Source organism: Nerophis lumbriciformis, linkage group LG21 (assembly GCF_033978685.3).
Source record: "Nerophis lumbriciformis linkage group LG21, RoL_Nlum_v2.1, whole genome shotgun sequence".
In the NCBI taxonomy this organism is placed as follows: Eukaryota; Metazoa; Chordata; class Actinopteri; order Syngnathiformes; family Syngnathidae; genus Nerophis; species Nerophis lumbriciformis.
The window spans coordinates 8,867,045-8,894,976 of record NC_084568.2 but is presented as its reverse complement, the minus strand read 5'-3'; the positions used below and the strand labels follow the sequence as shown (position 1 = coordinate 8,894,976).

The 27,932-nt window shown below is 40.3% G+C and overlaps 1 protein-coding gene across 2 annotated transcripts; it reads right to left on the bottom strand.

Moving 5' to 3' along the window:
• Positions 1-658: 658 nt before the first annotated feature.
• Positions 659-27,249, bottom strand: prdm1b (PR domain containing 1b, with ZNF domain). Of its 2 annotated transcripts, XM_061983153.1 has the most exons (7): positions 27,116-27,249; positions 26,697-26,997; positions 11,912-12,031; positions 10,837-11,077; positions 7,397-8,304; positions 7,180-7,308; positions 659-2,128 (listed from the first exon to the last, which is right to left on the bottom strand). In XM_061983153.1, exons 1-7 carry the CDS (start codon positions 27,124-27,126, stop codon positions 1,595-1,597), a joined length of 2,244 nt encoding a protein of 747 aa, XP_061839137.1. In that variant the 5' UTR covers positions 27,127-27,249; the 3' UTR covers positions 659-1,594. The 2 variants fall into 2 exon arrangements, with proteins under 2 accessions (XP_061839137.1, XP_061839138.1); XM_061983154.1 differs by lacking the exons at positions 11,912-12,031; positions 26,697-26,997; positions 27,116-27,249 and adding an exon at positions 11,187-11,285.
• Between the last annotated feature and the right edge of the window lie 683 nt (positions 27,250-27,932).

Sequence of the window (27,932 nt, the reverse complement as noted above, 5' to 3'; positions counted from 1 at the left end):
TACTCTTTGTAAAGCACCAGTTCCATTGGCAGCAAAACAGGCCCAGAGCATAATACTACCACCACCATGCTTGACGGTAGGTATGGTGTTCCTGGGATTAAAAGCCTCAACTTTTCTCCTCCAAACAAATTGCTGGGTATTGTGGCCAAACAGCTCAATTTTTGTTTAATCTGACAACAGAACTTTCCTCCAGAAGGTTTTGTCTTTGTTCATGTGATGTCAGATGAAACAAAAATTGAGCTGAAGCTTTCAACCAGAAGCTTGTGGGTGGCTACCAAAAGCGCCTTATTGCAGTGAAACTTGCCAAGGGACATGTAAGCAAATATTAACATTGCTGTATGTATACTTTTGACCCAGCACATTTGCTCACATTTTCAGTAGACCCATAATAAATTCATAAAAGAACCAAACTTCATGAATGTTTTGTGTGACCAACAAGTATGTGCTCCAATCACTCTATCACAAAAAAATAAGAGTTGTAGAAATGATTGGAAACTCAAGACAGCCATGACATTGTGTTCTTTACAAGTGTATGTCAACGTTTGACTACGACTTTATATAAAACAACTGTAATCATGGCATGAAAACATTGATGAAAGCCAGCCGACATATAGAAACAATATCTTTATTATACTAAATCATATAAAAGTATCATCAAAATAGTATCTCACATATAAATTCTTACAATCTCAAACCTGCTTCCAAAAATAAACTACAGGGTAAAACCTTGTATAAAAACAAACCTAAAAAAAAATATGATAAGACATATAGTACATGTGTAGAAACATATACATATTGTGGAAAAAAAAAAAGAACATTTCCCCATCATTGTTGTGTTTTTACCCACTTTCTGTGCTTAATGACAAACATTGCGCTGTTTTGTTATTCACAGGGTAATGTCAGCTATACTTAAGTACCATGTGAAGAAGGATTTGGATTAAGCTTGTTTTGGAATATTATGTACAGTAACGCTTCAGTGCAAACTGCCAACTTCATCACTATTCAATAAGCACTGCAAGGGTTGTTTAAAACACATATTTTAGGACCAAATATTGATTATACTTTTTTATTTGGTGGCACTTTGTTGTAATACTTATTGTAAATATGTCAATTATAGTTCCCCCCCATTCTTGTGCTTTACGATACCTGATTTTCCCTTTTTAGTAATAAATAAATAAATTAGTCGTGATCAAATAGGAAGGTGATTGGTGCCAGACACAAGACACACACAACACACAAAAAGAAGCAAGGATGATAAACTATTGTCATTACTGATCCTGAGCCTTGTTTTGCCCTAGCATCGATTAAACAACTAAATAAATAAACAAACACCACTAAACAGTTCAAAAATAAGTTAACACACAATAAAATAGTCTACCTGAGTGAAAACAATTTACTTCACAGCTTAACAAGATCCCTTGGTTTTTTGTTTTTTTCTTCTTCCACCTTTGTGTAACTCTTTGGGAGAAAAGTCCTGTCTTTGGAATGCTCTTATTTTGGTGTGTTGGTTTTAAGCCCTCTTCGACGATCACAATACAGGCTACATTTGGCGACATGGGTTCTCTATAGTCCATCTTTGAATCTCCTTTGTATCTCACTGGTTCTCCGCCTTCACCGTCGGCCGTTTGTTGAGATGCACCACGCTGGCTCTCTCCTGATAGGCCAGCGTGGAAGCGGGTGCGTTAATCGCCACAGTCAGAGCTTTCAGCAGAAGAGTGGCCTCTTTCTGGTCTTCCTTGCCGTCACCTTCCAAGGTGCGAGCCAGCCATTTCTCCACGGCCTCCTCGACTTGCGGCGCCGACGCCGTTTCCGCGAGCGTGTCGGCTTCCTGGCTGGCGTCGAAGCGCTCCAGCATTTCTTTCATGTGCACGTTGGCCGCCGAGCCGGAGTTGGCCAGGCAGCAGCTGCGTTGATGGATGCGTAGGGAGAAGCGGTGGAAGAAGGCCTGGGAGCACAGCTGACAGTGGTATAGGCGGTCGCGGCTGCTGTGCAGGCGGCGGTGCAGCTTGAGGTGGATGTATTGGGTGAACTTGGTGCTGCAGAGTTTGCACTGGTAAGGTTTCTCCCCGGAGTGTAGTCGGAGGTGAGTCTTTAGGTTGCTGGTGCTGCTGAATCGCTTTTGACACACCTGGAACAAACAAATGACTGTTACACGCGAATCCCTTAGGGCAGTGGTCCCCAACCACAGGTCCGGAGCCGCATGCGGCTCTTTGATCACTCTGATGCGGCTCAGCAGCTTACTTGCTGAACCCCCCAATTTTCCCGTGAGACATCCGGATTTCAGTGCCTCTCGCGGAAAGCTACCGGGATTAATATTCACCGATTTTCACCTTTACAGTTATAATAAGGGCGTGCCATGATGGTACAACATTTGGCGCCCTTTACAATCTGTATTGACAGCGTGCCAGCCCAACACTTGTTATACAATATACATCTTCTGCTTGCACACGTACGTGACAGCAAGGCATACTTGGTCAACAGCCACACAGGTTACACTGACGGTGACCATATAAAACAACTTTAATACTCTTACTAATAATAAAGTTAAAGTTAAAGTACCAATGATTGTCACACACACACTAGGTGTGGCGAAATTATTCTCTGCATTTGACCCATCACCCTTGATCACCCCCTGGGAGGTGAGGGGAGCAGTGGGCAGCAGCGGTGGCCGCGCCCGGGAATCATTTTTGGTGATTTAACCCCCAATTCCAACCCTTGATACTGAGTGCCAAGCAGGGAGGTAATGGGTCCCATTTTTATAGTCTTTGGTATGACTCGGCCGGGGTTTGAACCCACAGCCTACCGATCTCAGGGCGGACACTCTAACCACTAGGCCACTGAGTAGGTTTGAGCCACACTTTGAACCAAACCCAAACAAGAATGACAAACACATTTCGGGAGAACATCTGCACCTTAACACAACATAAACACAACATAACAAACACCCAGAATCCCATGCAGCCCTGACTCTTCCGGGCTACATTATACACCCCTGCTACCACCAAACCCCGCCCCCACCCCAACCCTGCTCCCTCACACAACCCCCCCCGCAACCCCACCGCCCCCCCGCCCGCCCCCCCCCCCCCCCCCCCCTCTGCTCTCTGTGCGTCGGTTGAGGTGGGCGGGGTTTGGTAGCGGGGGGGGTGTATAATGTATCCCGGAAGAGTTAGGGCTGCATGGGATTCTGGGTATTTGTCCTGTTGTGTTTATGTTGTGTTACGGTGCAGATGTTCTCCCGAAATGTGTTTGTCATTCTTGTTTGGTGTGGGTTCACAGTGTGGCGCATTATTAGTAAGAGTGTTAAAGTTTGTTTTATACTGCCACCGTCAGTGTGACCTGTGTGGTTGTTGACCAAGTATGCCTTGCTGTCACCTACGTGAGCAAGCGGAAGCCCCATACAACGTGTGGCTGATCAGGCACGCTGGTTGTAGTGGATGCTGTTTGCTGTACCTACACGCCACGCATGACGCTGACAAGTACCATTCATTTAAAACCCGCGTGCCGCACCAGCTTTCAAAGTCCATATAAAGGTGGGGGAAGCGTGTCTGAGACCCCTGGATTATACATAGCACAAAGCAAAAAAAAACTTTGTATGCAGTGTTATTTCATTTAAAGTCTCCAAAAATGTTTGCGGCTCCCATTGTTTTCTATAATTTGTGAAACTGGTCAAAATGGCTCTTTGACTGGTAAAGGTTGCCGACCCCTGCCTTAGGGCAGTGGTCCCCAACCACAGGTCCAGGGACCGTGACGCATTTGCTACCGGGCCGCAGAAAAACATGAAATAGTTTATAAAGGATTGCATTTTCTCCAACTTAACTTTGGCCTGTCCCACTAGACCAGGAGTGTCAAACTTGTTTTCATTGAGGGCCACACCGCAGTCATGGCTGCCATAAGAGGGTCACTTGTAACAGTAAATAATTACCGTATTTTTCGGACTATAAGTCGCTCCGGAGTATAAGTCGCACCGGCCGAAAATGCATAACAAGGAAGGAAAAAAACATATATAAGTCGCACTGGAGTATAAGTCGCATTTTTTGGGGAAATTAATTTGATAAAACCCAACACCAAGAATATACATTTGAAAGGCAATTTAAAATAAATAAAGAATAGTGAACAACAGGCTGAATAAGTGTACGTTATATGAGGCATAAATAACCAACTGAGAAGGTGCCTGGTATGTTAACGTAACATATTACAGTAAGAGTCATTCAAATAACTATAACATATAGAACATGCTATATGTTTACCAAACAATCTGTCACTCCTAAATCTTATACGTCTAGTCTCTTACGTGAATGAGCTAAATAATATTATTTGATATTTTACGGTAATGTGTTAATAATTTCACACATAAGTCGGCCCTGAGTATAAGTCGCACCCCCGGCCAAACTATGAAAAAAACTGAGACTTATAGTCCGAAAAATACGGTACTGAATTTGCCTGTGAATTTAAATATTAAAAAAATATATATATTACGTAAAGAGTAAAAAAATTCTGCAGATTTTACTACTGTTTTTTTAACAGAAAAAAAGTTGCCAGACTATTACTGTAAAATATATGGTGTTGTTTGTATTATTATTAATTTTACAACATATTATTGTAAACAAAAATACAGTACTGCTGTTTAATTGTATTTTGGCAACTCAGATGCCAGTTTTTTACCATAATAAAATGTGCTACCATAAAATCATGAACCGTGGATTTTACAGTAAAGAAAACAAACTGACAGCTCAGTCGACAGAATTTTACTGTAAAAAAACAAACACCGGTTGATTTTTTTTGCTGTAAAAAACTCCCTAAATTTTACAGTAAAATCTATTGATCATTTTTATAGTGTACAATTTGATGGATAACTTGCTTCGAAACCAAAAGTTAATTAGATATTTAATTATTTATTTGGATTTTGACCAACAAAGTTAGATAATATAATATTTGTTGCAATTTTGGACACTATTTTTTTCCCCCTGTCAAACTAGAATGAAAACCCTAATACGTTTAGTAAGAAAATAAGAAAGTAAAGAAAGAACGTATAATGTAATTTATTAACACATATTATTTCCAGGCTTTTGCGGGCCACATAAAATGAGATGGAGGGCCACATCTGGCCCGCCGGCCTTGAGTTTGACACCTGTGCACTAGACACACCAATGAGCTTGTTTATAGATGTACAATAAAACTCCTCACAGGAAGTTGCCATTTTTTATAACTTTGTGACGTGATACAATGCACATTAATGAACATATCAAATATAAATGTGACAGATTGTAGCCAAAGGCTGATTTCCATCTGCATCTCATTGCAAAGAAACAAGCCCAGGGCTCCCACTAGTTCAGCGTTATAGTAAGTTGTATTTTTCATACACTTATTTTTGCTGTATTTATCTGGCACGAGTGGAAAGCCGGTCCCTGAAAATAATGCCTACATTAAACCGGTCCGTGGCGCAAAAAAAGTTTGGGGACCACTGCCTTAGGTGGTGATGGACGGATGGGCAGTGCCTGAAGAGCTGCAGCCCGCCACCGTGGCCCCCACTACCTCCCCTCTGTCGCAAGTCTCGAGATGTTGTAATATATATTTGTGTTGTAATATGTATACTCCAGACTAGGCCCCTTAAGAGCACAGTCTAGATTGTATTTTTTTACTCATCCTCCCCGAGCGTTTACCTATTTCCCAACTTTTACGGGGCGCCTTGTGGCGACCCATCAGCATTCCTGTTCTGTAACCCTGTACACTGTGTGTTTGTCTAATCTTGAAAGGGTTTGTACTGTAAACAAAGTTTTGTTGTACTTGTGCAATGACAATAAAGACCTACCTACCTACGTACCTACTACCTCCCTACCTACAGATCGCACAAATGATCTGTTGCGGTAAAGAAAACCGAGGTAAAGGGCAGCATTCATTTGGATTAGCATTCATTATCATTATGTGATTAACGTAGAAGGGTTGCCCTTGTTATTCCTTCGCGTCAAAACAGACGTTCCTAAAAAGACCAGTTTTGTTTGACAGCTCTCACGCCCACATTGTTTTGTGAGCAAATAAACACTAAGATGTTTCATAAGTTCCGTATAGGCTGAGTGACAGCCAGTAGCCAGTGAGGAATTACAAGCGTTAGGAATTGTGTTTAATGTGTACTTCCTCATATTCTTGCGTCAGTCACAAGTTAACTATAGTTTTTTATCGTTTTATTTGTCCGAGCAACACATTTTAGTTTTCAAAGTTTAGTTTTGTTGTTTGCCTTGTTTGGTTTTAATTTTTGGTGATTATTTTTTCATTAATTGGAGAACACTTTTTAAATACTTGCTGACAAATATGGGTGGTAACGCTCTACAATTAGCTAATTAACATTTTAGATACAGTGTACTTGCCAGAATAATTTTAATGCGACATTATTTTTACTTTTACTTGATTATTTACGTGAAGAAGAAATTATAAGTTTACTCGGTTACATTGAGTTTCATTTTGATTGCTACATTTGTTTATAATCATCATTATATTTATCATTATATTATATATCCTGCACTACAACGAGCTAATGCAATGAAATTCCGTTCTTATCTGTACTGTAACGTTCAAATTTAAATGACAATAAAGGAAATCTAAGTCTAATATCTATTTTTGAAAACTGCTTGCAAAGACGTATTCAATGGGCTCATTAGAGAGACTTCGTCACATGACTCTGTTTCGCCAATCCAACGTAAGCACTAAAGATGTTTGACTTTGTTTTACCAATCAAACGTCACACAAACTACACACATTGTAAATAGTGACATGACGTCAGATAAGGCAACACAACTCTTCAATGTTTACTTAAAGCTAGGAAAAATAACAATTATATCATGCGCTGTCATCTGTGTCAGTAAAAATTTTCACATTTCAGCCTACAAGAATTCCACTTCCAACTAAAGAAAACATGTTGCGGTGAGTTGCAGATGTCTTATATGTTTTAGTTGCACCGGTGCTAACTGTAGCCCTGTTATAATATCACATGCACATACACGCCAAGTGCAAGTATCATTAAAAATAGCAACTAAATATAACATGTAAAGTTACTTAAGTAATTGTTTGGATGACTACTTCTTACTTTTACTTGACTGATATAAATCTAAAGTACTTGAGTACATTTTTTGGCTACTTTACCCACTTCTACTTGTAAATAACGAGTAATGGACATTTTCAACATACCTGACACTCGTGTGGTTTCTCCCCTGTATGGACTAGGTGATGTTTCTGTAGATGGGCCAGCTGAGTGAAACTCTTTTTGCACAAGTTGCACTGGAAAGGTCTCTCACCACTGTGCACTCGGAGGTGAACCTATAATTACACAATGAGTGAGGTTGGTTAAAGTGAAACTATATTTAATGACCGTGTGTGCATAGTTATTAGTTGCTGAGAGCATTACCTTGAGATTAGACAACTGTCCGAACGTCTTTGAACAGATGTTACATTCATACTTGATCTTTCCGTTCTGCTTTTTTAGTGGATAGGGCAAAGATTTGTGTCCAGGACGGTTTCGCAGCACTGAGTTGCCTTTGATAGTGTCCAAGGTTAGGTTCATTGCCTCGTCGCAGCTTGAGGAAGTCTGTTCAGGTGATGGAAGCTGGCTCCTTGGCTTGGGAATGGGAGAGAGTTCAGGGGTCGCCGGTGCACCTCTCGGCGGCGACACATTTGGGGTTAGTTCTTTCAAACTGCCCTGTGGAGATGGAGGGTATTGGAGGGACATGGGAAGTAGACTCGGGGTGCTGATGGGAGGGTATGGTAGCCCATCAGTGCCCAGATAGCTGCCATACCGGAGGGTTCCTCTGGAAGGCAGCATCCCCGGAAATGGAGGGGAGTATGAAGGCAGGAGTAGACGAGGATAGTGCGAAGTGTAAGGAGGGAGAAGCTGGTATGCAGGCTGGAGTGTTCTGGACTGAGGGTAAAGCGGATAAGAGGACACCAGCCCTTCTCTGTGGCCGTAGATACCATGGAGGTGAAGAGGCAGACTTCGGCGATCGGACGCTAATGCAGGGTGATGTTCTGGAAAGTACGGAGGATTCAATCCAAAGCCTCTTTGTTCAGGCTGGGAGGATGGAACGAACCCACAATCCTCTGGATCCCTTTCGATCTTCTCCTCTTTTTCGATCTTTTTGCTGAAGTCCATGATTAGTTCATCAGGAGTGTCAGGGGGCGTGTCTCTTCCTAACATCTCTACATCCACTTCTCCTTCGTCATTCCTCTCCTCTTTTGCCTCTTCTTTCGTTGTCTCCTTAAGCCACATTTGCTGAGCTAGATGCTGCTTGTTGTTGCCGTGTTCATCGTTTGTGTATTCTGTGAGAGGCACAAATAAAACACGCTGATGATCACCGCTACATTCAAACAAAGGAAGATGAACTAATACAGTCTCATGATGTCTAATCGATCGCAACCGGACTGCTCAGTTTATCTTAGAAGACCTGTTGCCTCTCCATCGAGCCGGTTTTATCAGTTCATGCTCTAGTCTGAGAGCCTGGTTCCAGATGGGATTATTAGTCAGATCCAGCTTAGACTCGATTTGACCAATCTAAGTCTATGAGAACTTCCTGAAGTCCACCTGTAATTTCATCACGCTTTCACGTTTGATGACAATTAGGCGTTCTATTCTGTTCAATGAGCATGAACTAATGAAGCCTGCTCAGTTGAGAGGCACAACATTTTCTAAGACAAACTGAACAGAACATAGACTTTGATTGGTCAGATCTAGTCTTACTATGGACCAATCTAAATCTATAAGGATGAACTAATGAAGCTAGTTGGGATTGAAGGCGACATTTCTTCTACTGAAACAGTTGAAACCTGAGAATACAATAATCTGGATGAATGAGAACATCCATAGACAAACTAATAAACAGTTCTTCACCTCAGTCAAGTGATTCAATAACTTGATGTTGGACTACAACCATAAATGGTGGTAGTAACGTTTTGAGTCCGATTTGCGAGTACGCCTCCTTTAAGTGCTGTACAGTATGTGTCACCGTGGGACTTTTTTTTTATTGTCCCATCAATAATGATGTCACACACTTTTATTGAACACGTAACACTGAACAGAAAGTCACGCTGTGTACTAAACTTTATAAAGGCAAGATTAGAAATGTAATGGTGACATGATAAGGAAAAAACAAAAAACAGGTGCGTAATCCAGTTTGTGATTGATTTCTGCCTTGTATTTGAAAATTCCGAAATGTTAACTTTTTGTTTTTCCAAAACAATTGGAATCAAACGGAAAATAATTTTTTAACACAGATCAATGGACAAATATCCATATTCATTCAATGTTCATCTGCCTCCCTCGACCTCATGTCACTTCAGGGCTTTTGTAGAGGCTAAATACTCGGATCCTGAACCAGGCTTTCGGACTAGAGCTGTCCTATCTAAGTCTGTAAACGTGAACTGATGAAGGGATGAGTTGGCCCTTCAAGAGTATTGCGTACAACGACCCAGAATTTGGGGTTACTACCCTGGTTGCGATCCATTCAGGGCCCTGAGAATACAATGACCTGAATGACTGAGAATATTCACTGGCAGGACGTTTTAGTTCTCCTTATCGTCCAACAAAATTCAATTCTGACCATTGTTATGGTTCCAAATTGGTGGAAACAAATTATCCATATATTTGTCCATATATTGATTATTTCAAACTCGTAGACTCTGAGAACATGATAAGAAATAGACCTCTTTCGACGCATATCCACCCACACACGGCACTCCCTGTGATGGTAAATGATAGTAGTATCGGGTTTGACTAATAAGATATAAAAGCATGCAGTGTAGGTTTTTGTTTGTCAATTCCAGTAGTAGTGTAGAGGTTGATGGTATAGTACGTGAGTGTCTGTCATGTCATGTATGAGCATCTTATGTTGATGTTCACATTGACTCCTTTGTTATACAACTGACAATGACTGAAGGTTAAAATGATTCCGTTTGTGTTGTGCCAAGAAGCAAAACTAGAGTGAAATGTTGTGCAAACATGGACTTTGTAATGACAAAAGTGGATGCTTTTAGGGTATTGACAAGGTAATTACACCTACTAAGTATGACTCACTGGGCTGAATAGCGACACATCTTGAATCATACAACTTTGTGGCAGTAGAGGATCACTCAGGATGAGGATATAGTTTCCGTTCATAGCTTACAAAAAAATGACTCATTGAGAAACATTGAACGTCACCTCACACGATTTGTTTGGTCCAAGTGTGCCGTTTTGTAATCGAGTGCAAATATTTGCTTTCTTACAGTAAACCAGACAGGGAAACATAGCAAGACACCAACCTAGAGATAACATCAAAGGAGGGAAATAATGTGTCTTCATTTTGCTTTGAAGCCAAAGAATTTTCCAGCTTATCATGCTCAGTGACTCTGAGTCACAGATCTTCAATGTGTCCTCAATGTTATCTGATTTAGAAAAGGGGAAGACTCATTTTTGGTGATTTAACCCCCAATTCCAACCCTTGATGCTGAGTGCCAAGCAGGGAGGTAATGGGTCCAATTTTTATAGTCTTTGGTATGACTCGGCCGGGGTTTGAACTCACAACCTACCGATCTCAGGGCGGACACTCTAACCACTAGGTGGGTTTTATCAAATACATTCCCCCAAAAAATGCGACTTATTCTCCAGTGCGACTTATATATGTTTGTTTCCTTCTTTATTATGCATTTTCGGCCGGTGCGACTTATACTCCGGAGCGACTTATACTCCGAAAAATACGGTACATAAAAAACTGCTCCGATAAAAAAAAACTTAAAATCGATTCCCATTGGTTACTTACAAGAGCCGTTTGCGAACTCCTCATCTCTACGACTAAAACATAAAGAGATTGCACTCACTGTGTTTGACATTGTCCTGTTGGCTGCACAGCCTCTGGGCAAACTCCTGGCTGTACCACACCAGCAACTCCTCTTTGGGCTCCACGGGCCGCATGGTGTAGAAGTAGATGTCTCGGCCGTTTTGGCACGCCACCAAGTTCTGCTCGGCCAAAGACCTGGCCGGGTTGACGTAACGCATCCAGTTGCTTCTGTGGACGTCGTAGCCGTCCACAAAGTTCTGCAGATGCCCGTTGCTGTAAATCTGCAACAAAAAAAACCCCATTTGCAACTGGTTAGGTTATTGCATTTATTTCAATTAGTTTTAGATGTCATTACTTGACCACTCTTAAAGATCAAAAAAATTTAATCACCCCTGCCATGTACAGTAAAGTATCCCGTGTCCTCTTCTGTATTAATGTACAATGTTGTGCGCCTTAGTGTGTTGTGGGTGTTAATGCACTCCTGTGTGTGTGTGTTCAGTTGAGCTGTCATAGTATTTGAAGCCTGGGAGGCGTGGTTCCACTTTGCTGCTGTGTCATTCTCTCTCTCTCTCTCTCTTTCCCTTTCGCTCTCATCCGTATCAGGACTTTCAAAAGAGAAAAAAAAAAAAAAAAAATCACAACGTTTGGCCGGCCGCCAAGTGTGCAGACACGTACGTGACTGCTGTCAACGGTACTGCTGGATACTAGAAGCACTTCCTAAGAACGTCTCACTTTCACTCTTTCGCACGGGTCTTAACAGGAAATGTCGCCGGAAGGTACGCGCGGCAGGGAAATAAAGGCTTCATGGGAATTTTACTGGGTCGGTAAGCAAATTTTCCGGAGTGACACAAGCCGAGTCTTGACAAGAACGAGAATAGAAACATGGGACCTGAGGGGAATGAGTAAGGATCCTAAGTGTGTATGCTAAAAACAATGGGCTTATCCTGTATGTGGTTGACGCATACCCAATGTCAGTAAGTGCTCGTAAAGCGGCGATGACTTGAGCTAAAAACCCGGTCTAACTTCCTTATTGTGAGAAGAGGCTTTGTGTGGAAACTTGAACACAACTGAACCGACCACCACGAGCTAAATTCCCGATGGTTTGTGGCGCTTACCCTCCAGAAGTATTTTCTATTGGCCTGTTTGGGGACGTTGTCTTTGGTGTAGATGTCGCCTTGCAGGGGACCGAACCGGGTCCCCTGAGGGATGTACTCTTTGCTGAACACACCGATCACCTTGAAAAAACAGATCACACAAAATATCAGCGTACACGTCACTGCGGGATACTGTATAAGTAGGGATGTTAACTAACTAAACAAAAGAAAAAAACTACTGTTTACTACTCATTTAGTTTTTAAGAAAATAAGTATATCAACCGGATTACCCTCATATCGATCATGTACTGACACTACCCTTATATCGACACCACCAATTCATCAGCCCTCCTCTTACATGTCCAGTGCTGACACCCCAACTGTTGTTATGTTATTCTCTATTTAACTCTTAATAATCTACTTGTTAATTTCTGTTAATATCTGTTTACTTTCTGCTGCAAGACTTCTTAAAGTTGTTTCAAGCTCGCTTAGCGGTTATCTTAGCTATTAGCACGCCCGCTCCTGGCTTGCTCCCAGCGTGTAACATGTTTAGGCTCGTCCTCCAGTGATAATAGAGCATGATAGTGATACCTAAAATACTAAGAAATACAAGTTATTTGCCTTAGTGGAGGTGAATAGTGAATAGTATCAATATCAGTGGCGTTGTGGTTAGTGTCATACCAAAGACTATACAAATGGGACCCATTACCTCCCTGCTTGGCACTCAGCATAAAGGGTTGGAATTGGGGCTTTCTGCGCCGCTCCCAGTCTGTGGAACGCTCTCCCTGACCACCTGAGGGCACCACAGACTGCGTATGCTTTTAAAAAGGCTTAAAAACCCTTCTTTTTAAAAAAAAAAAAAACTATTTTTTTTTTTTTTTTAGATATATGCATACTAGTTCTAGCTATTAGGCTGTTCTAGTTTTTATTTTTTTATTTTTTTAATACACTGTGGCACTTTGTGAAGTGAAGTGAAGTGAATTATATTTATATAGCGCTTTTCTCTAGTGACTCAAAGCGCTTTACATAGTGAAACCCAATATCTAAGTTACATTTAAACCAGTGTGGGTGGCACTGGGAGCAGGTGGGTAAAGTGTCTTGCCCAAGGACACAACGGCAGTGACTAGGATGGCGGAAGCGGGGATTGAACCTGCAACCCTCAAGTTGCTGGCACGGCCGCTCTACCAACCGAGCTATACTGCCCCCAGTTTGAAGTTGTTTGCTCAATGTAAAGTGCTTTTTACAAATAAAATGTATTATTATTATTATCACTAAAATGATTCCTGAGCGTGGCCACCGCTGCTGCTCACTGCTCCCCTCACCTCCCAGGGGGTGGAACAAGGGGATGGGTCAAATGCAGAGGGTAATTTCACCACACCTAGTGTGTGTGTGTGTGACTATCGTTGGGACTTTAACTCAACTTTAACTATTAGCCGTTCCTGGCTTGCTCCCAGTGTGTAACATGTTTAGCTTCGTCCTCCAGTGATAATAAAGCTTGATAGTGATACCTAAAATACTAAGAAATGCAAGTTATTTGCCTTAGTGGAGGTGATTATTATTATTATCTTAGGGGAGTGGCTCCACAATTTGCATGGAGACACATAATTAACTGCTAGCCTCTTGACAGCCGGGGGAAAAAAATGTATTAAAATAAAAAAAAAATTGATTGATGTTGTGATTAACCGGCTATGGCGATCACATACTTTTTCACACAAATAGGCCAATACGGATCGGTGGCCGATCGATGGGCACATCCCTCAATATGATGCTTCTTCTAGACCAGGGGTGTCAAACGTATGGTTTTACCCGGCCCGTGTGATGAGTTTGCTAAGTATAAAAATGAGCCGAAATTTTTGAATGAAAGAAACTGCTGTTCTAAATGCATACTTGCCAACCCTCCCGAATTTTCCGGGAGACTCCCGAAATTCAGCGCCTCTCCCGAAAACCTCCCGGGACAAATATTCTCCCGAAAATCTCCCGATTTTCAGCCGGACTTGAGTGAGGACAGCCTTTTTTTACGACGGGAGGACAACAGGGTGACAAGAAATAAATCATCCAGACTAGAGATAAATTGTATTATTATGTTTATCTTACCTAAAAATAAATATATTTATTAATTTAAAAAAAACAAAAAACAAAATACATTTTTACTATATTTTGCAAAAAACATCAAAATTAATTGTATTTTTATTTGTATTTTTTCTGACTCCTTATTACATCCAGCCATAGAATTATACATAAAAATAAACATATTTGAAATAATTAATTTTAAATTATCATAATAATTCATTTAAAATGACCATATTTAATTATTAAAATAATTGCTTGTTTATCAACAACTTTAGCATTTTATTCATTACATTTTGAAGCTCTCAGAAGCCAAGTTATGTTATATTCCTTAATATTTATTTATGCAAGTTTGAAGTGTCAATTATCTAAACACAGTTTTGTTTGCATATTTTCAGGATATATATATATATATATATATATATATATATATATATATATATATATATATATATATATATGAAATACTTGACTTGGTGAATTCTAGTTGTCAATATACTCCTGCCCTCTTAACCACGCCCCCAACCACGCCCTGCCCCACCCCCGACCACGCCCCCACCCCCCCACCTCCCAAAATCGGAGGTCTCAAGGTTGGCAAGTATGTAAATGTGTCCACTAGATGTCGCAATAGCAATTCTTTGTATCTTTGTAGCTGATGCTACATATGTACAAAAATAAAATAAACCATGATCTTAGTGCACCAGTCGAGGAAAATAATGATAATAAATGATAAATAAATAATAAATGAGCAAACTACATAAATAACATCCTGTAATTTGATTTTGATATAATTGTTTTTATCTTGATGGATTGAAAATGAACACCAATGAGTTGACTGATGAACATTATCACATCATTTATTCAGAAAGTATAAATAACGACTAATAAAGATAGAATACGTTTAACCGCAACATGTAAGTATAAAAAAACCCCAACAACATTATGATTTGTACATTTCAGTGCTTGTTTTATCTTTAAACAAAGAAAACAATCTGAAGTTGTCTTTATTTTTAAGTTATCGTGCCGTGATTTTACCAGCGCGGCCCACATTGGAGTTGATTTTTCTCCATGTGGCCCCCCCCATCTAAAATGAGTTTGACACCCCTGTTCTAGACATAATGTCACCCTTTGTATTTATATTAACTCTTTTGATTTCTGTAATTGTTTGTTCATGTTTCAATTCCGGTGCTGTGCTAATAGCGTTAGTGACTCGTTCAGGTCGGCCTGTTAACCGTCCAGAGGTGACCTACTTTCCTACACTAATGACTTCACGCGATGAAAGGTATTACACTTTCTCTCACCTACTAGCCCACTGATCCCTGACCTCTTGTCCACCTAACACCCAGCGAAAAGGACACAGGACGCTGTTCGATAACATTGACCCGCGTCAATCAGGTCTTGAGCCTTCTCTATTTTTGATCAACTCGAACGCAAGCAAATGAGTAGCGGTTTCTCGGTAGGCTCCCAAACACAATTGCACGCCAACAGGCATCTGAGTCACGCTTCTGTCTTGAAGAGCTTTGTGTTCTACAATATATTATATACGTGCCTTAACTCACAAATTAACTTGCAGTGCCATCCCATTCCTAACCCATAGGGTTCATTATAATGTATAATATACCTTTTGCAGCTATTACAGCTTCAACTCTTCTGGGAAGGCTGTCCACCAGGTTGTGGAGTGTGTTTATAGGAATTTTCGACCATTCTTCCAAAAGCGCATACCTGCCAACTACTCCGGTTTTCCCGTAATTAGTACGGTTTTCATCAACCTATTCCGGGTTACGGTTGCAGTGATACAAAATAAGTTTTTTCATTAATTATTATTATTTTATTTTTTTTAAGTTTTATTCACGAAATCGCGTAACAACAATCGACACTGCTTCCCGTAACTTCCTATCGAGCCATTCCGAATGCCATGCGGGAGGCTATTTATAGCACCGCTGCCAAGCACGAGGCACCTGTTGCCCATTGTTTCCAAACGAGCGAACGATCATGGAATCAGCCGGAGAAAAATCGCAAACGAGTCTTAAACCGAAAAGAAAACTGCAGTCATTCCGTGAAGAATATTCAAAAGCCTATCCGGGAATAATTATCCGTTCCAAAAAGGGTGAAAACTACGCGAATTGCACCTTGTGCAGACAAGATTTTTCGATCGGACACGGAGGAATTAGTGATGTAAAAGACCACGTTGGGACAAAAAAAACACAAGTCTAATGCCGTTGCTAAATTTGGATTTTAGCCACAAAAAGGTAATGACACCAATGTTATCTATTGGAATTGTTTAGTACTGTTATACTGTTAAAAGTGTTTATACTATTTATGCTTTCAAGCCCAAGTTGAAGAAATCTTGTTAAATGTTGACAGCATAACTACCAAAATACAGAAGTATGTCCTTAATATTTTTGCAGTGCTATTTCTGTTGAAAAGTTCAAATGATTACATTAGAGATGTGATGTGCCACTTTTCAAGTGTCTGATGGCTTAAATTAATTTTCATTAATTTTTCATATTTTGAATTCTTTTGAAAGGCTTACAAAAAAACTACATTTGAATTGTAATTCCATGCTATTGACAGGACTATTAATTTTAATGAAGTTAGCTTACCATGTTTACAGTATGATAATTGTGATAGAAATGTGAATTTTAGGCACATAATATTTTTTACAATTGAACAAGGCAGTAGATTATACAAGCTTGGACAGAAAGTTAATAATGACACCAATTTGTTTTTTAATGGAATTGTTTAGTACTGTTTTACCATTTGTTTACTGTAAAAAGTGTTTATACTTTCAATTAACAAATTGAAGTCTTGTGAAAGGTTGACAGGATAACTGGCATTGACTGTCAAAATAATTTCAAACTATTGAAGTTATCTTACAGAATAAACATGTCAATCAACCCATATGATTTTTGCTGTAATATTTTTGTTTTGAAAAGTCACTGTGACTGATAGAAAAGTGATGGTTTTAGCAACATTTTAACCTGTCTGAATGCAATCAATCATTTTGCGTCGGGGAGCTTCGCCCCCCTGAACCCCCCACCAGGACATTGTCCTGGACCTACCGGGGCCTGCGGCCCCTGGACCCTGGCTACTAGGTTTTTCTGATTTCAAAAGTTGGCAGGTATGAAAGCGCATTGATGTTGGTGGAGAAGGCCTGGCTCTCAGTCTCCGTTCTAATTCATCCCCAAAGATGTTCTATCGGGTTCAGGTCAGGACTCTGTGCAGGCCAGTCAAGTTAATCTACACCAGACTCTGTCTTTATGGACCTTGCTTTGTGCACTAATGCACAGTCACTGAGCTCTTGAGAGCGGCCCTTTCTTTCACAAATGTTTGTAGAAAGAGTCTCCATGCCTAAGTTCTTGATTTTATACACCTGTGGCCGCGCCAAGTGATTAGGACACCTGATTCTGATCATTTAGATGGGTGGCCAAATACTTTTGGCAATATAGAGTATCTTTAACATGCCCCTTTTCCAACAAGCCCCCAAAAGTAAACACACTCACTCAAACCTGAAAAGGAAACATGGTTGTCTATCCTAGTCCATTATCGGTGTTTGGGCGCGTGTTCGTTGGCGACGGCGGCAACAGGTCAGCGAGGACGGCGGGAGTATGTGACGTGATTCCTGGATGCGATGAACCGGGGTGACAGGGCGCATTGTGCTCGGCCGGCGTTGCGTGACTAACGAACTGCTGCGCCGCCGCTGTTCAACCGCTCAGGTTGTTGGAAGGAATGGGGGGAGGGATAGTGTGCGGAAGAAGGCTGGGCGTTCTTGAGGATACCCACGCTATCACAATCCCCCCCCCCCCCGCCCCGACGCCTGCCCAACCAATCCCTCCTCTTTTTTTTTTTTTTTTTTTTCCAGAAATGGAAGTAGCTTGTGTGGCTGCCAGGTTGAGGCCTGATGCCTGGCTGACCGCCTGTCGCCAACGAAAGTTAATCATCTGGTTTTAACCTAAATCACCGCCCCCTCCCGTTTCAACACAGCATCACCCGTACCCCCCGACCTCTGCTCCTCTAACTGGCACCCATCTGCCACGTGCCCCGAGTTTGAGGGCACACTTCAGAAATAAAGAGCCAAAGGTCTAAGGAGACCTTAACTAAAAACTGATTGTAAAACACGTCGTCCTGGCACCAGCAACGTGGACAATCTTGGGTTGTTTTAGGCTTGCGATATTGAAATGAAAATGAACTCATTAACTTTGCCGGTATTGATAAATCACCATGTCCTTGTGTGTTTGTATTCTTCGTCTCTTGCTTTAAAAACAAGGTGGAAGAGGCTTCACTCTGTGCATGCACTGCAAAAAGTCAGTGTTCAAAAACAAGAAAAAAAAAAAAAGAGGTATTTTATTTCAACTAAGCAAAATTATCTGCCAATAGAACAAGAAAATTTGGCTTGTCAAGACTTTCCAAAACAAGTAAAATTAGCTAACCTCAATGAACCCAAAAATACCTTAAAATAAGTATATTCTCACTAATAACAAGTGCACTTTTCTTGGTCGAAAAAAAAAGAGACCTTTTTGCTCAATATGTTGAAAAATATTCTTAAAGGGGAACATTGTCACAATTTCAGAATTGTTAAAACCATTAAAAATCAGTTCCCAGTGGCTTATTATATTTTTCGAAGTCTTTTTCAAAATTTTACCCATCACGCAATATCCCTAAAAAAAGCTTCAAAGTGCCTGATTTTAACCACCCGTCCACTTTCCTGTGACGTCACATAGTGAAGCCAACACAAACAAACATGGCGGAAAGAACAGCAAGGTATAGCGACATTAGCTCGGATTCAGACTCGGATTTCAGCGGATTAAGCGATTCAACAGATTACGAATGTATTGAAACGGATGGTTGTAGTGTGGAGGCAGGTAGCGAAAACGAAATTGAAGAAGAAACTGAAGCTATTGAGCCATATCGGTTTGAACCGTATGCAAGCGAAACCGACGAAAACGACACGACAGCCAGCGACACGGGAGAAAGCGAGGACAAATTCGGCGATCGCCTTCTAACCAACGATTGGTATGTGTTTGTTTGGCATTAAAGGAAACTAACAACTATGAACTAGGTTTACAGCATATGAAATACATTTGGCAACAACATGCACTTTGAGAGTGCAGACAGCCCAATTTTCATCAATTAATATATTCTGGAGACATACACTCATCCGCGCTCTTTTCCTGAAAGCTGATCTGTCCAGTTTTGGAGTTGATGTCAGCAGGCCAGGGAAGCTAGGGTCGATAGGGGGTTTAGCTCGCTCGTCTGCGGGAACAAACTGCCGCCATTGCTTGCCGTGCTACCGAGGTCCTTTGTCCCGGAATTGCTCACACACTCCGGCAGATTCAATGGGGGTCTGGCGGCAGATTTCTTTGACTTTATGGTTGGAAATGCATCTGCTTTGAGTGTCGCAGGATATCCACACATTCTTGCCATCTCTGTCGTAGCATAGCTTTCGTCGGTAAAGTGTGCGGAACAAACGTCCAATTTCTTGCCACTTTCGCATCTTTGGGCCACTGGTGCAACTTGAATCCGTCCCTGTTCGTGTTGTTACACCCTCCGACAACACACCGACGAGGCATGATGTCTCCAAGGTACGGAAAACAGTCGAAAAAACGAAAAATAACAGAGCTGATTTTACTCGGTGTTTGAGAAAATGGCGGATTGCTTCCCGTTGTGACGTCATCGCTCCGAGAGCGAATATTAGAAAGGCGTTTAATTCGCCAAAATTCACCCATTTAGAGTTCGGAAATCGGTTAAAAAAATATATGGTCTTTTTTCTGCAACATCAAGGTATATATTGACGCTTACATAGATCTGGTGACAATGTTCCCCTTTAAATGAAGTAAATGCTAGTGCCATTATCTTGACATAATGATATGCGCTCGGCATTACATTTCTTGAAACCAGCAAACTTATACTAAAATCAAATTTATTTTTCTTAATGGAAAGGCAACAAGGCAACCGCTTGTTACTCTCGGGGTCTCCCAGCCGCTCAGGCAAATCATATTGTCTAAAAATGCATTTTTCCATGGATAACATGACATCATCGCGCCAAGTGCGTCCTCTTTCAGTCAATTAGTGCGCATATATACAGCCCGGCCCCCGGCCAAAACATTTTTAATTCTAATTTTGAGGAATTTATCTGAATGTGCATGAACTATTTCTGTTCAAAATAGTTTGAAATGTCAAATGTTTAAATATTAACTGTCAGTTTACTGTACTGTGCCAACTGTACTACTATATGAGTACGTCTTTTCTATTTCATTGAAAATAAAACAGCAAAGTCCATTTGGCTGTCATCTGTTTTAATTATGAGACACAATTGTGTCAAAATCATGATTTTTTTTTTTTCATGCTTGAAATAAGAAATTATCACTTTGAAAAAGTAGTTTTATACTTGTGAGTGTTGATGACACAGCTTTGCAACAGTTGATATTCTAGTTTCAAGCATGTTTTACTCAACATAGGTCATCAAATCTCAGCAACAAGCTGTAATATCTTACTGAGATCATTTAGGACCAAAACCCTTAAAACAAGTAAAAGACTCTAACATAAAATCTGCTTAGTGAGAAGAATGATCTTATCAGACAGAAAATAAGCAAATATCACCCTTATTTGAGATATTTCATCTTACTTAGATTTCAGTTTTTGCAGTGTGGCTCTCAGTTTATTCAAGTGAACAGAGTGAACCAACTTGTAAGTCATCCGCAATTTTTATGTCTGCGGGTAGAGGCGGGGCCAACAAGTGCACGAACAGAGAGCCTCGCGAGTGGAATGCACTCAAGGTAACAACAATTATACCGAATGACATAGGGGAGCCCATTAACATGTATGAACCAGCATGCCAAATTCGTTGGAAATTGATGGCAAACGACAACAAATCAAAACCGCCTGACCCAGTTTTTGTCACTGCACTTCAAGATGTGAAATATTTATCAAAGTGCAATTTTTGCTAACAGAGATTTCATACTGCATTGTCCATTTACTTACCCTAGATCAGTGGTGTCAAACAGACGGCCAGAGGGCCGGATCAGGCCCGCGGACAGGTTTTATCCGGCCCGCGGGATGAGTTTGCAAAGTATAAAAATGAACCTGAACTTTTTGAATGAAAGAAACTGCTGTTCTAAATGTGTCCACTGGATGTCGCAATAGCAATTATTTGTATCTTTGTAGATGATGCTACATATGTACAAAATTAACCATACGATCAAACTACATAAACAACATACTGTAATTGATTTTGACATAATTTTATCTTGATAGATTGACCATTAACACCGAGTTGACTGATGAACATTATCACATATTTATTCCGAAAATATAAAGAACAACAAAAAAAGTACATATACCGTATTTTTCGGACTATAAGTCGCAGTTTTTTTCATAGTTTGGCTGGGCTCCAGTGCGATTTATATATGTTTTTTTTCTTCTTTATTATGCATTTTCAGCAGGTGCGACTTATACTCCGGTGCGACTTATACTCCGAAAAATACGGTACTAATAACTGCAACATGCAAGCGTAAAAAAAACCCCGACAACATTATGATTTGTACAATTTTAGAATGTGCTTGTTCTATTTTTAAACAAAGAAAACAATCGGAAGTTGTCTTTATTTTTAAGTTATCGTGCCGTGATTTTACCAGTCCGGCCCACTTGGGAGTGGATTTCTCTCCATGTGGCCCCCCCATCTAAAATGAGTTTGACACCCCTGCTCTGGATAATCAAACGTTGTTGACCTTCCAAGTACTATAGTAAAAAATAGGGTAACACTTTAGGATGGGGAACATATTCACCATTAATTAGTTGTTTATTAACATGCAAATTAGTAACATATTCGCTCTTAATTAGTCATTAAGTACGTATTAATGCCTTATTCTGCATGGCTTTACTATACAACCAGTAAGCCATTAACTAAGAGTCTTCCCTCAATAACCTCAGAATTATTGCTTATTAGTACTAAGTAAGGAAGTTGTTCTATATGATTCTCCCTTTAATACCACGTAATGATTTTGGTCTGTTCTTACATAACAAAACATAACCCTAATCCTAACCCTAACCCTAACTCTAAACTAAGTGTTTGTTACTTAGAATATGTTCCCCTAGTTTCTAAATAACTCTAAATTAAGTCTTGCTACTTAGAATATGTTCCCCATGCTAAAGTGTTACCAAAAATAGTAATGATAAAATTATATTAATTAATTAATTAGTATTACATATTGTCGTTACAGTAGTGCTAAATTTGGTCACACAATAATATCGTTTATCTGCAATTATTTGTGGGACAATATCTCACCAAATTTGTCCCCCCCCCCCCCCCCCCCCCATATAAACACTACAAAGCACTTATTTGCATCTTTTTGTATTAAAAAAAGATTCAGAAAAATAACAGTATGCCTCGGAAGACTTCTAATGTACTTATTTGTTGTAAGAATGCAGCAGAGCTACATAACCAACCCAAATACTGTACGTGCATGGATAAGACTGGTGGATTTTTTTGCAGCTTTGCTTCAAAGTGTATAGTTTTCTCTCAATTGCCAAATATGGCATGAAAAGCTCAAAGGTCCGAGGATAGATAGGCCTCACAATCAGTAAATGAATGAGTTTCCTTCCAAACTCTTCATCTACTACGAGACTAGTCACCTCAGACTTTTCAATGACATTTCCAAAGACACTCGAATCTTGTAGAAAGTCTTTCTAGGAAGAGTGTTTGAGATCCAGTCTAGAGTTTCTCCCACTTTCAGTATGTGTCATGGCCAGGTGAGTTGGCAAGACTGTAAACCTTTAGTGGTTTAGGGATGAAGCACACCCACAAGGTGGACTGACTCAGAAGTCATCCACAATATGACACAAAGGAGCAGTGTTTTATTACCTGCCAACCAGTCTACTCAATTGTGAGCATAGGAAAAGTGCATTTCAGTGAAATTTGTCAAATGTGGGTGTGTGTTTTTTTATTTTTTGTCCAAAAGTATCAGAAAACTGACTGTACGTCATTGCAGAGGCATGATACAAAGATATGATTTGATCACGTAATGATGTAAACCTTTGAAGTGATACTCTTATCTCAGTGTGCCACCAGTGAGAAGTGAGTTAGAGAAGCGGAACACGGACAGAAAGTGTCGACTAAATTGTCGTCTGGTCAGAAAGAGGAAGGTGAGACAGCTGAGGCGACCGCTAAACATCAGCGTGGCACGCTATCCCTCGTTCTTTAGGACGGTAATTCTCTCTGTAGGACGAAAGTCTTTTTTCAACGACTAAATCAAGGCTGGGTTTTTGTATGTTTGTTATTGGGTTTGGGAGCCAAGCGATCAGCTGACTTTAAAGTGCTTGCCTGAGAGCAAGAAGCCGTGGGAGGTGAAGAGGGTGTGTCGGGTTATAAAGTAGGCAAGCAAGGTGCGATAAGATCACCTGGTGGAAATCTAGCGGATCCCTGACGTCAGTGCTTATACAGTGTGTGTGTGTGTTGTGCTACTATTGTCATCACAACGTAAAGCACCTTGCACACACACACACACACACCTAAACTCTGTCGTGAGCAATTTTTTTGTTCTTGTAACCCAGGTGTGTCCAAACTACGGCCCGCGGGCCAAATGCGGCCCGCCGGTGTTTTCAATTTGGTCCGCGAGACGGCACAAGTTCAGTAAGCAATATGGTTGGGTGAGGTGTATACAAATAGCCAGTGTTTTTCCTCGCCATCTGTTGGCCAACGAAATACACGCAACCATTAATTGTACTTACAGGGACAATGAGCACATCATTTACTTATTTGACCCAATCCAAACAACCTTCCCTAGTCATGGTGCAGAAAAAAAAATCCGCCGACCTGCTCATTGAACTTTGTGAATATTATGAAAAATGTCCAATCAACACACACACACACACACACACACACACACACACACACACACACACACACACACACACACACACACACACAATCTAAGTCACACCAATTTAAATCTATTACAAGGGATGATGGGTAAAATGCAAAACACTCTCTCCACACTTATCCATGTTGGTGCATTTTAGCTGCTTGATATTTCTGATTGATTGAAAAACCCAGCTCCAGCTCGTGGTGTCCAAGACGAGACTTAAAACCAGGGGAGACAGGGCCTTCTCTGTGGTCGGCCCTAAGCTCTGGAACACTCTGCCCCTCCATATTCGAACTGCTCCCACAGTGGAGTGTTTTAAGTCTCGTCTTAAGACCCACTTTTATTCTCTGGCTTTTAACACTACGTGAGTTGTGTGGTCCTCTGTTGTCCTCCGTGTTTTTAAAATGTTGATTTCTATTTACTGTTTTAATTGGTTTTACCCTTTGAAATTGTTTTTAATCATATTGATTTTATATTGTTTTTAATTGTGTTTAATATTGTTGTGCAGCACTTTGGAAACATTTTGTTGTTTAAATGTGCTATATAAATAAAGTGGATTGGATTGGATTGGATAAGGATGTCGTCATGGAAGTAACTTTAACTTACTTTTTATATCCAATTATAATAATTATTAATGATATATCTGTATTATATTATAGGTACTCATATATACATATATATGTGTGTGTGTGTCTTAGTTTGCATGCAGGCTTTTGGCCCCCGGACAATATTTTTAAGCCCCCCAGTCAAAACGTTTGGACACCCCTGTAGTAACCCAATGCAACATCAAATTATTTTGTAATAGCGGGTATATTAAGTACTTTTATAGGGCTGCAACGATAAATTGATTCCATAGTTAATCTTTTAGAAAAAAAATCAGTGTTTTATGTTGTTTCAATTAATCGTTTGATTGATAAAATGTTCCCTAAAATATGCATTGAGGCCATAGGCGCCGATCTACATTTCTGCCAGTGGGTGCTCAGTGTGTGTGTGTGTATTAGTGTGGTCCCGATACCAATATTTTGGTACTTTTCGGTACTTTTCTAAATAAACCGGACCACAAAAAATTTCATTATTGGCTTTATTTTAACAAAAAAATCTTAGGGTACATTAAACATATGTTTCTTATTGCAATTTTGTCCTTAAATAAAATAGTGAACATATAAGACAACTTGTCTTTTAGTAGTAAGTAAACAAACAAAGGCTCCTAATTAGTCTGTTGACGTATGCAGTAACATATTGTGTCATTTATTATTCTATTATTTTGTCAACATTATTAAGGACAAGTGGTAGAAAATGAATTATTAATCTACTTGTTCATTTACTGTTAATATCTGCTTACTTTCTCTTTTAACATGTTCTGTTAAAATGTAATAATCACTTATTCTTCTGTTGTTTGATACTTTACATTAGTTTTGGATGATCCCAAAAATGTGGGTATCAATCTGATACCAAGTAGTTACAGGATCATACATTGGTCATATTCAAAGTCCTCATGTGTCCAGGGACATATTACCTGAGTTTATAAACATAATATAAATGAAAAAAATTTTGTGATGTTAAAAAATATTGATGTAATCATAATAATGCGCTATTGTACGTGGTATCATTACAGTGGATGTTAGGTGTAGATCCACCAGTGGCGTTTGTTTATATTGTAGCGTCCCGGAAGAGTTGGTGCTGCAGGGAATTCTGGGAGTTTGTTCTGTAGTGTTTATGTTGTGTTGCGGTGCAAATATTCTTCCAAAATGTATTTGTCGTTGATTAGTGTGGTTTCACTAAATGGCACATCTTTATGACAGTGTTGGCATTGTTCATACTGCCACCCTTAGTGTGACATGTATGACTGTTGAGTAATTAAGTGATCAAAGTCAAGATGATTCTTGGCTAGGCTTTGTTAATTCTCGATCAGATTATTTGTGACTTTATTATTATGTAAAATGGACCAAACTCACCACAAAATTAACAACCACAAGATTGATTTTTCAAAAATGATTCTAAAGATTGAAAGTTGCCATCACTCGACATCTATTCCATGATTATCATCTCTTAAGACTGACAGAGTTCAATATTGATCAAAATGCTTGTTTAACCTATCAAGTCATTTACAGGCTGAATTTAAGGCTCTGTAGCTTGGTTCCTATCTACCATCCCCAGTATGCCCACAACACTCGTAACTTAGATTTGATATCAGGGAAACATCGTTTACTGGATTGTACCGCTCGAAGTGTTGTATGCAGGGGACCAAAGATTTGGAACCGGCTTAATGAGAACCTCAAGATGCTGTATCCATTCTCCAACTTCAAAAATAAACTAAAAACTTATCTATTAACCACCTATATTTAATGCCTCATGTGGGGTAGACTACTGTTGGGTTTTGCATGGTTGAATGAATGTATGTATGTATGTATGTGTATGCTTGCTTTAGTACTATTATCTTGTGTTAATCATATAGCGTTGTTTTTTGTTTTGTTTTTTGTTGTTGTACTTGCTACCATGTTCCATCATTTCATGTATATACTATCCTCTGGACCCCCTGTCAAAAGCTTCTTCTAGCTTATTTGGGGGACCCTTTCACGTACCAACATCTTTAAATGATGATATTTCACTACTATTGTATTTGTTATATGGTATTGTGAATAAAACTTGAATAATAATAATAATCCCACGTGGGTGCTCGGCATTGCCCGTGGGTGCTCGGGCCCCGAAGCACCCACGGGGTCGGCGCCTATGATTGAGGCTGTTTTGTCCGATTACTCGATTAATCGAAAAACAACTAATCGATACATTACTCGATTACTAAATATCGATACCTGCCGGCCTACAGTGCAACATTGATAACCACAAAGTAGGGATTGAGTGAGACAAAAGTATTTTACCTCGTTGTCTTTGTTGTATTCAAAGGAGAGGTTGCGTGGGATGGAAGTCATGGCTTTGGGAAGGTTGAAACCCGGGTTGGAGACCTGATCCGGTACAATGTAGGTACAGTTGAGAGCGAAGTCCGCTTCCCTCCATGCGCCCATGTCTCCCGATGTGCTATACCCCTTCATCTCTGACTTCGAGAAATGCAGTGGAGGCGACGGGCGAGCTTGTTTTTGGTTTGGATTGGCTTTGGTATAAGGAAACGCTTTGGTTTGCTCGGAGCTCCGTCTCTCCGTCTTAGGTATGTTGGTTAAAGATCTGAAAAAGGATGTTGAAGAATTTTTTTTAGTGTTACAGCATAAAACGTTGATTTGGCCATTGTTCCCACTCATCAATAAGTCAAAGCCTTTCCGATGCTAAAGAACTCGGGACTTACTTCACATTCATTCAGCTGGTGGACCATCGTTTCTTTGGTCAGGTCATCCCCATCCGTGGCTTCTTCGTCCTCGGACCTCGTCTCTACTCTTCTCGTATGGCTTAGATCCCGTGGCCTCTCTTAACACTCTCGCCAGAAACTCTTGAGCCCTGGATTGCCGCGAGCGTTTTTAGCCTGACAACCCAGCCAATGGCGATCAGCCGTGGTCACGTGATCGGAGAACCATCTGATACACAACTGTTGGGTTTTTTTGGACAACAACATTAGTGACGTGGTACACTTGGCTGTTGCGATGTATACTTATACACACACACGCGCGCACACACACACACACACACACACAAAGAAGAGATGTTAATGAATGAATAAAGGAGGAGCAGATGGCTGGCCTGTTGCCACTAGAAAACACACTCTTAGACTTTTGCTTGATTTGGCACTTAATGAGCAATCTGCTGCCACTGTATCTCCTTGACCTACATCTCACTCAAGAACATATTTTAGCAACATCCCCCATGCACACATATTCATATTCAACACCACCCTGACCCTTAACCCCCCGCCCCCCTACTCCCCTGCCCCATAGTTCAAATGTGTTTATCTTACCAACACAACATATCTAAAAATGCCTATTCATCTATTTCAGTGTTTTTCAACCTTTTTTGAGCCAAGGCACATTTTTTTTCATTGAAAAAATGAAACTCCATCAGGTTGTCTTTTTTTTTTTAGTTCGTTGTTGTTTTCCTGTGTGTAGTGCTTGAGTTCCTGTCTTGCGCTGATATTTTGGTGGCTCTTCCTGTTTTGTTGGTGTTTTCCTGTA